The following is a 16,665-nucleotide window of genomic DNA, read 5'->3' on the forward strand; positions in this document are numbered from 1 at the left end:
AGGGCTTTGTTTTATAGACCAACAGAATTTAGTTATTTAGTAGTTTTGTGACACAAAAGAGATGTTGGACCACATGCAGCCCAGAAGATCTCATTATAAAATACCTACAATGTTAAGGTGGCCATGTTACCAATTTCATAGTTTCATAGTTAGTTAGGTTGAATAAAGACACCAGTCCATCCAGTTCAACCTGATTGAGTGTCTACAATTGTCCCTATCCCTGTACATAGCACACTCATGTCTGTCCCTACCCTCAAGGAGCCCATAATCCAAGGTCCCCATTCATACACTAGGGCCAATTTTTGACCGAAGCCAATTTACCTACCTGCATGTCTTTGGATTGTGGGAGGAAACCAGAGTACCCGGAGGAAACCCACACAGGCACAGGGAGAACATGCAAACTCCAGGCAGGTAGTGTCATGGTTGGGATTTGTAGACATCCACATAAGACTTCTAATTTAGTTATTAGTGTTGAGATTTCAAATTAGTTTGAAACTCAAATTATGTATTGAGGTCTACAGGAGACTATTGCTATGGTCACTTTTGCGCCTTGGAGGGCTGTATCAGGAACCATGAAACAGACAGAGACAGAAGTACAATCAAATCACACTTGTTTATTAATAAAAATAAAAAGGTAAATAGGAAAAAGCGTAGTCAAGCAAGCCAGAGTCCAATAGCCAGATCGGGTAGTCAGCCAGTCCAAAGTTCATAAACCAGATTGGGTAATCAGCCAGTCCAGAAGTCAGGGATCCAGGGAGAGCAACTGCAAGCAGGATGGAAGCCAGGAGGGATACAGCAAGCCAGTCTTGAAACAAACAGCAGGAGATGGTTCCTAGTGATGTGACCAAACGTGAAGGCAAAGGAGAAATGAGCTGGAAGGCTATATATAGGCAGGCCAGACAAGCATCCTCGGGAACAGCTGGTAACTGTAGAGAGAGAAGAGAGCTGGCAATTGGCCAACAGCTGAGCGGCCAGCCCAGAGGAGGAAGGGCTAAGCCAGCCCTGACAGGCTGCTAGACAAGCTTTTGTCAACAGATTTGCATGTAAAGATCCCCCATATCTCCATAAAGGGTGTCCTTTTGTTTGTTTTTGGTGTAACAATGCCTTCAAAATGTCTTAAAAAATCCCTAGTTTCATACCTTTTTAACATCTATTGCCCAAAACACTTCAGGTAACAGCAAACTACTTCAAAACAAGCTAACAAACCCTCAGAGGGGCTTGTAGGAGCTTTATGTAATACATGCTTTTCAAGCAGCCCTCCAAATGTCCACGAGTGATCATCAAAATTGGTCCCCCATTGACTTCAATGTGATTTGAAATTTTGAGTTTTTGTGAAATTTATTCATCGCTACAAATAATAATGTAAGTTCCAGAAATAATTTTGTCAAAGGACATGGTCCACTTACTGCTGCAAGGGATTTTGAGTTAATCCAAGTCTGAATGTATTTTTACCTTTTGACCCCGCCTCCATTGTTTGCATGTATTTTTACCTGTTGACTTCCGCAGCCAGTGTCTTGCTATGACCCCTCAAACGTAATTTTTTAATCTTTTCTTACTACAACGCACATCTACACAATAAATTCTTTATTCAGGGAAGTCTTGAACATGAAGAATCCAAAATACTTCGTATCCAGTTGGAACTGAACCAAGTGAAGTCAGAGGTGGACAGGAAAATTGCTGAGAAGGATGAAGAGATTGACCAGCTGAAGCGGAACTCTCAGAGGACCATTGATGCCCTGAACAGCACTCTGGAGTCTGAGGTCAGGAGTAGGAACGATGCCCTGAGAGCTAAGAAAAAGATGGAAGGAGACCTCAATGAGATGGAGCTGCAGCTGGGCCATGCCAACCGGCAGGTGGCTGAGAGTCAGAAACAGCTGAAGAACCTGCAGGCCCAGCTCAAGGTCAGTGATAACAACCATATAGTATCTGTTCTTATCAGTTACCAGGAGGTGGCGCTTGCTTCCGTCCCTGTTCTACGCCGAGGTGGAGCAGGGGTGGCGGTTGCTATGCAAACCCTGCTGGTGTAAAGGTGACCCAGAGCAGTTCGTAGCCGAAAGGGAAGCCTTCTGATGGGGATGGAGAACCACTGGTCGGTGCCAGGGGAGGGGACCCTGGCCTTCTGGCTTGGATTGTGGCAGCTTTAGCTCCGGTCAGTTTTTCGGGAGGGAACGTTTGTTCCCCTTTCTCCCACCGGGGGAACGGCCTGTACTTCCCGAATGTAATTAGGTAGGAGTGATGGGAGCGAGGGTGAGACCTGATGGCAAAGGGTCTCACTAAGCTCCTAGATCTCCATGCCTTTCTGGCTGGGGTGGGGGCTGCTGTGGTCTGGGCTGGGGAGGTCAGGGATGCTTCTGTTGAAAAGCCTATGGTGATGTGCCCCTGAAGTGGCAGTTCAGGGGTGCCTTATACTCACTGTGCTACACACTTTGATATCTGGCACCTTGGTCACGTCACTATATAACACGCTTTTTTACACCTGCCTCTAGGGCCCGGCCTTTTGGCTAGGACCAGAGGAATTTTTGATTCCTGGCTGGAGGGCCTGGCCATTGAATTGCACAATGGTCAACTTTTCACTCTCCTCTTCACTATCCCTTTCCTCACTTTTTATTTATTTTATTTGTGTTGTGTGTCACGTTTGTCACTTCACGTTTTGATGTGTAGGGTGTCGGTCCTCGGACCTATCCTGAAAGTCTTGTGGGAGGGTGTCCAATGTGTCCAATAGGCCTTCTGGCTTGGTTCGCCCTCCATTGGGGGGGGTCTCCCTTCGGGGGAGCCCCTATTCCCTAGTACCTGGGTGGGTCTGTTTCGGCAGACCTTCCGGAGAAAGGCGGTCGTCCGGCTTCGGCTGGATGGCCATGAGTCTGGTACCTCAGTCCCTGTCTGGAGCCTAACGCCCCGGGGGATCAGGGTAAGGTCCTTCCTAGTGGAGGATATCAGACACCCGTTGCAAGTTTTTAGTGTGTCACTCTTTATGTGTGTGCACTTTTTTTTAGAGCAATGTATCTTGATAAAATGTTGTAAAAATTTTACGTTTTATGACCAAATGTATCAAGAGATCTTTGCCTATGTGTTCAGAGGCTCTAATAATAATATTATTTTGTATTGTTGACTGCCCTACTAAGTAAATGGTTTTACAGTAGAAAATATATTGGGTAAAAATGCGTTTTTATCACAGGACTTGCAAATGCAACTTGATGATCTGGCCCATGCACATGAGGACCTTAAAGAGCATCTGGCATTAGCTGAACGTAGGAATAACTTACAGCAGACGGAAATTGAGGAGCTTCGAAATGCTCTGGAGCAAACAGAAAGAGTTCGAAAACTGGCAGAACAAGAACTCCTGGATGTCACAGAGCGAGTGCAGCTCCTTCATAGCCAGGTACAGTCCAGCCTAGAAGGGTCATGTCACGCCAGATGTAGACCTGTGCAGACTTTGGACATACATGTGTTTGTTGTTGCCATGTTTAGACAAGCAATTTTGTTGGCCTTATTTAATGATATCCTAGAATGCGCTGAAAACCTGTTACATGATAAGTGACTTCCCCAGTCTACTCTTATAAATTATTTATTTTAAGTTCTTCTTGCCTTATACCTCCTCTATGTTATTAACCAAGGAGGTTTTTTTCACTAAAAGTATAAACCAACCAATTGGATTGACATACAGGTCCCCACCATTCATGCTGCCAAGTTCTATCACATTCCAACACTGATGGGCTGATTCTACCAAACATTTCTAGCACTAAGGACTGTACCAATTATTCTAAGAAGGAATATGTGTAGCACAATCAAAAATACACAAATCCACCAAACAAAACGAGCCATTCTCAGCCAGGGTTCCATGAAACCCTGGGGTTCCTTCAGACATTGCTAAGGGTATGTTGAGCTGTGGCTGATTGACCTCCCATCTGATGGTGCCTGGATAGTTCTGTATCCAATGCCACTTGGCAGCACTAGCTGCATGACACCAATTATCTTTTTAGCCATTAGTAAGGGTAGAATTGTAACCAGCACTGTGAGGCCGCGTACACGGGCGGACTGTTCGCCCAACTTTGTCCGCTGAACAGTGTTTCAGCGGACAGTCCGCTCGTGTGTGGGCTTCAGCGGACAGTTTCAGCGGACAGTCTGACGAACAAAGTTTTTCGGAATTTCCGTAAGACAGTCCGTTGAAACTTGGTTTGAGCGGACAGTCCGCTCGTGTGTAGGCTTGTTCGACAAACTAAGTTTCGCACATGCTCAGAAAGGATTTACACGGCGAAGGTTGCATTGCAGTGTATTGGACGTCGTATTTCTCGTCCCGTCGTACGTGCCGTTCACATCATCGCGCACGCTTTCAGCGGACTGTTCGTTCATCGTGTGTGGTCAAGTCCGTTCATGCAAATTTTGAGCGGACTGTTTGTCGGATTGTTTGACGAACAAAGTTGTGTACGCGGCCTAAGGGGATGCTCTTCTCATTAACCACTAGCTAGGCTGTCCTCCAGTTTACCTCTAATCCAAACTCCGAACTCCCACTTATTTGTAGTTCAATTCTCCACTCCACAGCTCACGGGAGCATTGGAGTACAAAAAAGTAGTCTGAGTAAGAGATGAGTTCAGACCGAGGCCTTTCTGGCCTTAACTATGGTGGTCTGTGGTGTGGTGGAGGGGGTGGATGAGACCCTCTTCCATTCTCTTACCTTCTTTGCCCCCCTCCCTACTTCCCCCTCCTATTTTCTTTCTTTTTCTTTCATTCTTTCCCACTATGTTTGTCTCTCTCCCTCTTATTATTCGAGTAGTCCTTCTAATAACCCCACCTGGGGCTGCCACCTGGCCCAACAACCCTTGTAATGCAAATTTAAACTACTGATACCATGCCCACTCATTTACTCATGTAGCAATTTGCCCTCTCTTTACCCAATGGGGCTTATTTTTTCCCCTCACCTATGGTTCCAAGATTCCAGCTTAATATATACCGTCTATAGTTTTTTTCCAGTTTCATGTTTATACATTGTGATCAGAACCTTTGAATAAAGGCGTTACAAAGCCTCTTACTATTGAGGCTTTGGATTACTAAGGGCATTTGTTTATCTTCACACTTTGATATTTGTGGTTTTCGCATGATGGTTGATTGTTTTTGTTGCACTTATGTGATACTCTAGGCCAGTGGTCATCAACCCTGTCCTCAGGGCCCACTAACAGGCCAGGTTTGCAAGATAACTGAAATACATCACAAGTGATATAATTTGCTGCTCAGTGATTACAGTTTTCTAGTCTGCATCTCCCCAAGGTAATACATAAAACCTGGCCTGTTAGTGGGCCCTGAGGACAGGGTTGATGACCACTGCTCAAGGCCCTTGGGCCCATGCATACTGTGAATCCTCTTGCTTTCTTTTCCAATAAAGTAGTTTGTGGAATAAAAAAAAAAAGATGAGTTCAGAAGATGCCCAAATCATCTCTACTGACCACCAATGTAACAGGCAATTTTAACAGGTGTTTCCTGAGACTTAAAAATTATTAAAAGTGTTCCTGTGGGGTAAAAAGGTTGGGAAAGGCTCACCTAAACCTACAAAAATTTAATTGAAGGTAACACGGCAAAAACCATCTACATATACCTAGTTTTCAGGTGTAAGAGCTGTCTCAGAAAGAGCTACAGTTGGCACTTATCCTTTAAAACAGCGCACAGTCACTTAGATCTTGATCAGGTCTTTTTTCACATTGTACCTCCAGGACAGCGTAGCTCCACAGTCTCCTTCAGACATCTCTATGGTTCAAGACAATGGTTGAAGTCAGTTTCTAGATTTCACAAGACACTGTTAAGTAAGAGAAGGGTTCATACTCACAATGCCACAGGACAGCTGCACACCTTCCAGCTCCCACCTAGCAATCTTCAATTAATCCTCCAGACCAGATCCTTAGGTGAGACTGCTTAGATAACTCAAAAGGGGAGTAGGAATAGCCACCCCCCCCCCCCCCAGTTCCACCACAGCTGGGACCTCATTGAACATTGGAAAACTCCAGCAAAACTGCCTTAGAGGGGCAGAGCCCCTCGCTGAGGATTTCTCAAATCCACAGACTATTTATGTCCCTCTCCAACCACCTACTGGGCACACCTCCCCAGGGATTGGCTAAAGCACCATAAATATTCAGGCTGCTCATTTGACTTCCCAGCCCTTTATGTTCTAGAAGCCTCTAGAATGCAGGTGGAAACAATTCAATCTGCAGCCTGTGAAACCCAGAACAGCCCAACAGCTGCTCCAATGATTACAGAGGAGCCAAACAGAACTACATTTACCTATCATCCTAGCAGCTTATCTAAGCCCCTGTACACACGGTCGGAGATTTCGACAACCAAATCCGTCGGATTTTGTCCGCCGGATTTTGTCCGTCGGATCTTGCCGAAACTGTTGCATACACACGGTCGGACTAAGTAGTCGAAAAATCTGATCATTCAGAATGTGATGACGTAATTTCGTTACGATGGGACTACAATCAGGCTAGTAGGCAATAGCTTTGATGTAGGAATTTTATCTCAGCATGCGTGGCACTTGGTCCGATCAAAATTCTCTACACATGATCGGAGTATGTCCGATCGAACCAGTTGGAAAATTGGGTCCAACGGATATTCCGACAGAATCAGTCCGATGCAGACCACACACAGTCGGATTATCCGACAACACGGTCCGATAGGACACATTCTGACGGATTCTCCGACCGTGTGTACAAGGGCTTAGAGAGTGCTACAAAACCTTTTTCTATTTTGAAAATGTTTATGTGCTTATTTGCTTCACATCAGTTTCTGTTAAAGACTACTGTAAATTTCACACCTGTTAAAGTAAAGAATCCTCAGAAGTTGAAAATGAAATCTGAATTTTTACAACCACAATGGTTGCCTATATGTCCTTTCTGGTTACCTTAAAGTGCACCTGTGCTCTGACTATTGACATTTAATTATTTACATATTCTTAACAGGCAGTAAAATAACTTTTAAAAAAGCCACCACTGACTTCTTTATCTGCTTTAAATATGAACTTATGCGTTTCGAAAAGACCAACAAAGATCACAACAAAGACTCTGAAGTCTTTAGTCAGCTTCCAACATCTTAGCCCTTGTACACACGGTCGGACATTCCGACAACCAAATCCGTCGGATTTTGTCCGACGGATTTTGTCCGAAACTGTTGCATACACACGGTCGGACAAAGTTGTCAGAAAATCTGATCGTACTTAACGTGATGACGTTATTTCGTTAGGACGGGACTACGTTCAGGCTAGTAACCAATAGCTTTGGTCTAGGAATTTGATCTGAGCATGCGTGGCACTTTGTCCGATCAGATCATGTTGTCGGAAAATTTTATAGCCCAGCTGGAAAACTTGGTCCGTCGGATACTCCGATGGAAACAGTCCGATGGAGCCCACACACTGTCGGATTATCCAATATCCGACAACACGGTCCTATCGGACATTGTCCATCGGAATGTCCGACTGTGTGTACAAGGGCTTAGAAAGATCTGCGGTGTGCTTACACTAGGTAGCTAGTAAGCTGTTAAGATTCTGTTCTCATAGAAAAAAAACAGTGCCAGAGTTGAGAACTTTGAAAATAAAATTTCCATCTATTCCCCTCAATTACAAGGTGTATCTTCTTAAAGTGGTTGTAAACCCTTACAAACCACTTTGACCTACAGGTAAGCCTAGATCAAGGCTTACCTGTAGGTCCAAGAAATATCTCCTAAACCTATATGGTTTAGGAGATATTTGCCTGAAAACAGTCACTGCTGTCTACAGCGCATGCACAGTAGACAGCGGCGCGCAGGCGCACTGAGCGCGGCATTCTCAACGACGGAGCTGCCGCGCGTGTCGGCTCCCGTGCGCATGCGCGGGAGTACACGTCATCGCGGTTTCGCCGAATGACAGCGGCGGAGCTGCGAGACCCCACCAAGAAGATGGATGCGGCGAAATACAGGGGACAGCGGCGACTTCGCTGGCTCCTGTGTCAGGTAAGTGACACATAATGGGCTACTATGCGATGCGATGCGATGCATAGTAGTCCATTATGCTTTACCTTTGCAGGGAATAAAAGAGGAAGTAAACTCATCAGGGTTTACTTCCTCTTTAAGTATTCAATAATGTTTAACTAACTTTTCAGTCACGTTCTTGTCTGCTCCATTGCCCCCTTTGTTGAGTATGTCCTACCTATGTACCTGTGGCTCTCTAGTAACCATATGGATGTGTCTTAAAAATTTAGAACACGGGTCTTATTAATGCCAAGAAGAAATTGGAGGGGGATGTCAGCCAGCTCCAGGGTGAGGTGGAGGAGGCTATCCAGGAGATGCGGAACGCAGAAGAGAAGGCCAAGAAAGCCATCACAGATGTAAGATATTGTAAAAAAAATCCTCTGTCTGATCTCTATATGCTGATATAAACAATAAGAGGATGTTGAATACCAGGTAAGGACCTTCCAAACACTCATCCATGTTTCGTATAGCCAACTCTGTGCCTATACACTATACAATTTTAACAATAGCTTCAATGAAATTCTTTTGTTCACAAATGACAAAGTCCTCTATGCAAAGTCTATGATACTGTCTTTACACTTTCTAATATGAAATAAGGTTTAATCACGTTATTCTGTTTCCTTCAGGCTGCCATGATGGCGGAGGAGCTGAAGAAGGAACAGGACACCAGTGCTCACCTGGAGAGGATGAAGAAGAACATGGAGCAAACAGTAAAGGACCTTCAAAATCGACTTGATGAAGCTGAGCAGTTGGCATTGAAAGGTGGAAAGAAACAGCTGCAGAAACTAGAGGCCAGGGTGAGTGGAACAGAACCCAGGTATCTAAACTGACTCTGAGTTTAACGTTGAACATTTTATTATAAAAACACGCACCTGAATTGTGGAAGCTGGGCCTAAAAAGCATGCAGAGGTCAAAGGGCTAGCTACTAGTATTGTCTGTGCATTCCCTGCAGCTGATTTTTTCCCAGTCACTGACTTATCATGCCTTCTTCTGCACTTTGTCCCTGTTTGAAGGAAGCCATCTTGGTAGAAGAGCAGGGCCTTGCTTACTTATATCCCTGATAACTAATGGGTAATGATAGAGGTGAAGGAAGCACAGATCCACAAAGTGAGTAAAAGAGAAGCAGGGAAATCCTTGCACTGCAGGTCCTAAGCTACAGCTTCCTCTCCAGCAAGGAGAACAGTGGGAACAGCTATAGTGACATCACCTGATCTCACTCCAAATCTTGTGAGACAAGTCTGACACTATAGCTGGCTACTGTGTTCTTCACCTATAGCACTCCTTTTCCCCCCTCTCCCTTGGCCTTTAAGACTCTGCTCTCTCCTGGCTCTCCTCCTACCCATCACAGCGCTCCTTCAGTGTGACCTATAACTCTGTTTCCTTCTCTCTACTTCCTCTTTCTATAGGGATACCTCAAGGTTCTGTCCTCTGACCCCCTCTCTTCTCCATTTACACCTCCTCCCTTGGTCTGTTATTAAACTTCCATGGCTTCCAGTACCATCTCTATGCTGACCACACACACATCTATCTCTCTACTCCTAACCTCACTCCTTCAGTCTCCTCTCGCATTACTAACCTACTAACTGACATATATGCATGAATGTCACACCACTTCCTCAAACTCAATCTTTTTAAAACCGAGCTCATAATTTTTCCTCCATGCCATGTCCCCTCCCCTAGGTACTAGGTGTAATCCTAGACTGTGACCTGTCCTTTCAGCCCCACATCCAATCACTATCCAAATCATCCAGGCTTCACCTCCGAAAAACATCTCCAAAATACGCCCCTTTCTAACCGTTGAGACCACTAAGCAATTTATTCACTCCCTTGTTATCTCTGGCCTTGATTTCTCCCTCCTCATTGGCCTACTTCTCCGAAAGCTATCCCCTCTTCAGTCTATCATAAATGCCGCTGCCAGGCTCATCCACCCTACTAACCGTGCAGTGTCCGCCACTCCTCTCTGCCAATCCCTCCACTGGCTTCCCATTGCCCAATGAATAAAATTCAAAACACTAACAATAACGTAAAAAGCCCTGAGCTACATCACCAATATTATCTTCAAATATCACCCAAACCATCCTCTCCGCTCCTCCCAAGGCCTTCTGCTCTCTAGCTCCCTTGTCTCCTCCTCCCATGCTCATCTCCAGGACTTCTCCAGAGCCTCTCCCATCCTCTGTAACTCACTACCCCCATCTGTCCTGTTATCTCCTACTCTGTCCACATTTAGGCGATCCCTGGAAACTCATCTCTTCAGGGAGGCCTATCCTGCCTCCAGCTAACAACCAAATCTTCTATTCCCCTCATCAGTTCATCACAGCCTCTACCTTTTGTTTCACCAGCCCCTCCTTCTTAGATTGTAAGCTCGAAGGAGCAGGTCACCTCTAACCCTCTTGTTTTGAATTTTACTGTTGGTGTAGTGTCTGCCTACATTATAAAGCACTGCGAAAACGACTCTATATAAATCCTGTATAATAATAATCATTTATGGGTACTGCTTAGGCTCAATTAACATTTTGAAATGTTCCCTTTAACATAGCAAATCTAAAAAATTTTATTTTAGGTCCAGTTTAATCTTAAAGCGGGAGTCCGCCGTTTTGTTTTTAAAAAAAAAGCCAGCAGCTACAAATACTGCAGCTGCTGACTTTTAAAATAATGACACTTACCCGCCCAGCGCGCCCACGATGTCGGCACCCGAAGCCGATCTCTCGATCGTCTCTTGGGTGCTGCCGCCTCCATCTTGGGTATGGGAATCAGGAAGTGGAGCCTTGCGGCTTCATTTCCCGGTTCCCTACTGCGCATGCATGAGTCGCGCTGTGCAATAAGGATGGTCCCCGCTGTCTCTGGGATCCGTGTGTTTCCCAGCAGACAGTGGGGGACCTTCGGAAAGGGGCGTACCTTCTGCAGATATCTATGCCGGAAGTGGGTGCAGATACCTGTACTGTACAGGTACCTGCACCCCCCCTCCCCCCTGAAAGGTACCAATTGTGGCGCCGGAGGGGGGGAGGGTTCGAATGAACGGAAGCTCCACTTTAGGGTGGACCTCCGCTTTAAAATAAAGATCAACTGTTTTTACTATAACTCTGCAGCAACTCTGTGAATCATTTACCGTATTTATCGGCGTATAACACGCACATTCATTTTAAGAGGGAAGTTTCAGGAAAAAAACTTACATTTTTGTATTGGCGTATAACACGCACACACTATTTGCACCCGATTTTCATGGTGAAAAAGTGAGTGTTATACGCCAATAAATACAGTAAATGAAAGATTTCTGGGTTATAATGAATTATATGAATGAATTATAAGTGAGCTGCACAGGTTCTTCATGGTATCTATAATTTTTTTTTTTTGTACTATTCCAACAAAGTGAAATAATTTCTGGAAATCACCATAAAGCTCTTGATCTGCACTCTGAAGAATGTATTTTCCCACCATCATCTATGTGCGCCTCAGATTTTTTGCCAGTTAATAAAGCAAAACTATACTCCCTTCCCCTCCAGCAGGGATCCTCAAACTACGGCCCTCCAGCTGATGAGGCATTGTAAAACTCTGACATTCACAGACATGACTAGGCATGATGGGAATTGTACTTCCTGAACAACTGGAGGGCCATCGTTTGAAGACCCATGCCCTCCAGCATTGCGTTGTCCACAAACTCCTTCAATGACATCCCAAACCCAGTCTTCTTCCAGGTTCGGGATCTTCAGCCATCTTGACTGGCCAGGCTGGAACTTCATAACTGGCACGCTTGTGCAGAGGATTTCATTCATCATGGCACCTGGCAGATACTGGGATTGTAAACTTCATTTGAGCAGCTGTTTGTATATTGTCAAAAAGATTAAAGTGGTTATAAACCCTTACAAACCACTTTGACCTACAGGTAAGCCTAGAGTAAGGCTTACCTGTAGGTCCAAGAAATATCTCCTAAACCTATACGGTTTAGGAGATATTTACCTGAAGACAGCCACCGCTGTCTATGGCACATGCGCCGTAGACAGCGGTGCGTAGGCGCACTGGGTAAGCCGCAGATCGTGGCGATATGCCGCGAGTGTCGGCTCCCTTGCGCATGCACGGGAGTGACGTCATCGCTGCTCCGGCGAATCACAGCGCCGGAGCAGCGAAACCCACCAAGAAGATGGACGCTCGGGACTACAGGGGACAGCGGTGACTTCGCTGGCTCCTGTGTCAGGTAAGTGACACATAATGGACTACTATGCGATGCATAGTAGTCCATTATGCTTTACATTTGCAGGGAATCAAAGAGGAAGTAACCAATCAGGGTTTACTTCCTCTTTAACAGACAAATAAAAATCCTTCATTTTAGAAGAGACATGGTACTGTATGTCTCTACTAGAAGATTTCCCCTCTATTCCTGTTCTGGTGACAACTCAAAAGTTTGGATTTCCCATCACATGTGTCCTGCTAACAATGGTCACCATTACAGACAGAAAAGGTGAATCTCCCTATTGGGGATCTGAAGTTTTCTATCCCTTCCACACTCCATCCAAAAGAATTCAAAATATGTATTGGGTTTAGACACCCAGCCTTAAACATTTTTTGAATGGCAGAAAAATTTAAGGTGTAAAACATGTTATTTGGCTAATGAATAATGAGCAAGAAATCCCCCCCCCTCCCCACCACGATTCTGAAATATTTGGGTCCATTCTGGCCCCAGTCCTTTACCTGACCAAATGTAAAGAAGGAAACAACCCCTATATGGAATTTAATGGCAATAACACCACTGATATAGGATAAAAGAAAGTTTATTGATACATATAAAATGTGAGGATCAGTTAGAACCAAGACACAACAAAAAGAGCATATCATTATAAGCATACAAAAATGTATTAGGATAGAGTTATTCTTCAATGTCCGAAAAAAACTCTTTGGGACCCGACATGTTTCAGGTTCAAGCCCTTCGTCAGGGGTATTATCAGACTAGCACTTACCAGACCGGTGAGTCCGCTTGGGCAGAGGGTGGTCTCCCGTACGTGTCCGACTTACAACCCCTGATAGAGCAGACAGGTAGCTGAGAGTGCGGAGTGGTAAGAGAGCCTGTGGTGTGGATCCAGGAGCAGGAATCCGCAGGAAACTCTAAGCAGCAGGTATTAGGCAGGACACAGGCAAAACTGGGTGCAGAGCAGGAACTGAGCAGGCGGGTCCGGGTACAGGCAGGGTTCGGCAACAGGCGGTCAGCAGAGGTACAGTAGGAGCGGGCAGGAGCGAAGTCAAACAGGCCGAGGTCAGGTGCAGGCAGAAGTCAGGGATGTCCAAAGAAAGCCGGGTCGTCAGGAGATCAGGAAGCAGGTATGCAGAATACAAGGAATGCAGGATACAGGCAGTGGAACAGGAACCGGGAAGCTGTTGATCAGGCAGCACCTGAATGGACCAAACAGCAGACCTAAATAGGCCGATTGTCGCCAAGCGCCGCGCACGTGCGCAGGAGCACGCATGGACGCACACCGGCGCGCACCAGCGCCCGCAGGAGCGCGCACCACCGCGCGCACAGGAACGCGCACACCCGCATGCACCGCCACACATCGGCGCACACCAGCGCGGGCAGCACCGCGACCATCCAGGTAACGTCCCTGACAGGTATTGGATAGAAAACATATATTCAAATGTTTGTCAAAAGGTAAATAAAAAAAATGGTGCAATGTTCAGTGAGCTATGCAAGCAGGAATCACAAGGATCACTGCAATAGATGGCATGAGCCTTACCGCCCTTCTTAGTCCTTTAAATACACGGTCAGAAGAAATAAGTGGCCTACACCCTCTTCCTGTGATCTTCCGTTGTGGGTCTTGTCTTGTCGGGATTTCATCCTCCCTGTCCAAATCTCCGCTTCTTTTACTATTAATAAAAACTCAAATTTCCTTGCTGGGACTCTATAGGAGATAAAATGCTGAAATATTTGTAACAAACAAAGTTTGTTCGTGTGACTCTCACAGGTTCGTGAACTGGAAAACGAGCTGGAGGCAGAACAGAAGCAAAGCAGCGAAAACACAAAGGCGTACAGGAAGGTGGATCGTAAACTGAAAGAAGTGCTCTATCAGGTACGACAGCGGGTACACTGATAAATTCCAGTCTTTTCTTATATCTTTTGTGTATTGGTTACAAACTCCTACAATTCTCCATTAATAATTGGCCTTCTATTGATTTGGATGGGTCCTAAGACCCTGTATGGCCACTTACTGACAATCTACAGGCAACTTAATTTGTCAATAAGGCAAATAAGTTGAATCCATCGGAGCTTTATTTCAGATAAGTGCAGAGGATGTCTCTAGAAGTGTAAGAAGACAATGACTTTCCTAAGCCCCGTCACTGCCGTGGTAAAACGAAAGTATCTATACAGCAGAGTAAGGCAGGGAATGTCTAAAGACTATGCTTGCTAGAGTCAAAATGGGAAGAGGGGGGATAAAGAGAAACCTGATAAAGCAAGACAAAATAGACATGCTGCTATGGCAGCATAATAGATCCAAAAGGGAGAGAAATATTTCCTTGCTTCTTTCTTCTTCCCTCTCCACTGTGTCACAATAATCAATGATGACCTAGCTTGGTAGGTGACATCCAAGGTTTTTTTTCTCAGAGAGTAGGTGCAGGAACGCCTCTCTTCTGAGTCACTTCTTGTCTCTGCCCCCTACCCACCTCTGAGTAACATCCCTTGCTTCCACCCCCTACCCACCTCCCAGTACCTCCCCTTTTAGAGAATACAGAACCAAGTATCATTTATTGCTTTTGTGGTGACAAACAACCACAACAGACCCTTGCAGCAACAACAGATAATTTCACGCAAGAATTTACCCCCTCCCCACCCCAGCAACGTAAGACCAACCAAAAACAATAGTCCCCCCCACCAGCAGCAATAGACCTCCCCAGCAACAATAGACTACAAGGCAAAAAATAGATGCCCTCCAGCAACAATAGATTCCCCAACAGTCAGCAACAAAAGACCCCTCCCTCAACAGTAGATCCCCCAGCAACAGCTGACCCCACCAGCAACATAAGCCCCCCCCCCCCCATGCCAGCAACAATAATGACCCCGGCCATGTAAAAATAGACCCCCTCCAGGAACATTAGATCCCCCAGTAGCCAGCATCAATAGACCCTCCAGAACACCCCAACACCCCTTGCATTACATACATTCAGCAATAGACCTCCCCAGCAACAATAGACTACCATGCAAAAATAGTTGCCCTCCAACAACAATAGATTCCCCAACAGTCAGTAACAAAAGACCCCACCCACAACAGTAGATCCCTCTAGCAACAACTGACCCCACCAGCAACATAAGCCCCCCCCCCCCCCCGGGTCAGAAACAATAATAGACCTCCGACATGCAAAAATATACCCCCTCCAGGAACATTAGATCCCCCAGTAGCCAGCATCAATAGACCCTCCAGAACACCCCAGCACCCCTTGCCATTACATACATTCAGTGCTGGAGGTGCCGAAACTGGGTTCCCACTGAAAAAAAGCCCTGGTGACATCAATATGTAAGCTGTGCTGGCACTACTTCTTCTCCTCTCCAGCTCCTCTGCTGTGGTGGCCTCTACAATCGCCTTTAATACTCTCTGACATAATTTAATCTCCTGGTGCTCTTACTATATGAGCACACAAGGTTCTGATGTTCAGTTTATTGCGAGAAGAAAGTAAGACAAAATAGACAGGCTGCTATGGCATCACAATAAATATAAAAGGGTGAGGTATATTTCCTTGTTTCTTCTCTCTGGCTCTAAACTGTGTCCCTAAAATGAATGATGGCCATGGTGGGCAGGGCTGCTGTTAGAAACCAGGGGGCCCATACAGTCCACCCTCCCTCCCAAATAAACACTGCGTACTATGCTTCAGTTATGAATGAACATAGTGAGTGATCGGTACTGATCACTCATTGTGCTCATTTGGGAAAGGAAGGGGCTGGTAAATGTGACATATTAACTGGACCCTTCCCCAACCCTCCATCCTGAAGGATCCTATTGAGTACTTGCAGCTGCCGGTGGAAAGGAGAGAAGGGAAGCCAGCAGCACTGCGGGGCTAGGGGAGGCACACAGGAGGGCCTGGCCAGCAGTGGGAAACATATGGTGTATAGGGCGGGTGATCGGAGAAGGGGGGCAATTACAGGAACCTATTGCCTGTATATCTCTCTCTGCAGCAGCTGAAAGGAGTGGGAGGGAGAGGAGAAGAAGTCAGCTTTCAGCTGCTGCAGAAAGAGCCATACAAGGGAACGATTCAACGATTCCAGAAATTGTCCCCCCCCCCAACTACGCCGATCACCATCTCTGCCTGCAACTGATCTACCCAGATGCCTGGGCCCCCCTGCTGGCCTGGGTTCCATACAGAAGGACCGGTGTTACCCCCTTATGCACAGCCCTGTGGGTGGCTGGCACAAATATGTAAGCTGTCCTTGCTCAATGTCTTCTACTCTCCAGTTCCTCTCTCTAGGGGCCTCTTATAATACTTTCTGATATAATTGAATCTTCTGGTTGTCTTCACTATATGATGATAGAAGTTTCAGATATCTATACATTTTATTCCTTTTTATTGACCAGGGAGAGGAAGACAAGAAGAACGTGGTCCGCCTGCAAGACCTAGTAGATAAGCTTCAGGCGAAAGTCAAGTCCTACAAAAGGCAGTCGGAGGAATCTGTACGTAGTTGCAGTCAATCGGTGAAATTCATTCCTA

At 45.8% G+C, this 16,665-nt stretch overlaps 1 protein-coding gene across 1 annotated transcript in view; it reads left to right on the top strand.

Annotated features, from left to right (window-relative positions):
* The window catches only part of LOC143934965 (myosin-4-like), a 79,192-nt gene that overhangs the window by 55,260 nt on the left and 7,267 nt on the right, over positions 1-16,665 (top strand). Inside the window, exons 30-35 of the mRNA XM_077458510.1 lie at positions 1,593-1,901; positions 3,176-3,379; positions 8,217-8,342; positions 8,613-8,783; positions 13,935-14,039; positions 16,533-16,628. Of these exons, the coding sequence (XP_077314636.1) occupies positions 1,593-1,901; positions 3,176-3,379; positions 8,217-8,342; positions 8,613-8,783; positions 13,935-14,039; positions 16,533-16,628 (1,011 nt within the window). The remainder of the gene's footprint in view (positions 1-1,592; positions 1,902-3,175; positions 3,380-8,216; positions 8,343-8,612; positions 8,784-13,934; positions 14,040-16,532; positions 16,629-16,665) is intronic.

This window comes from Lithobates pipiens, unplaced genomic scaffold (assembly GCF_037356315.1).
Source record: "Lithobates pipiens isolate NorthernLeopardFrog02 unplaced genomic scaffold, aLitPip1_a1.2 Scaffold_28, whole genome shotgun sequence".
NCBI lineage: Eukaryota > Metazoa > Chordata > Amphibia > Anura > Ranidae > Lithobates > Lithobates pipiens.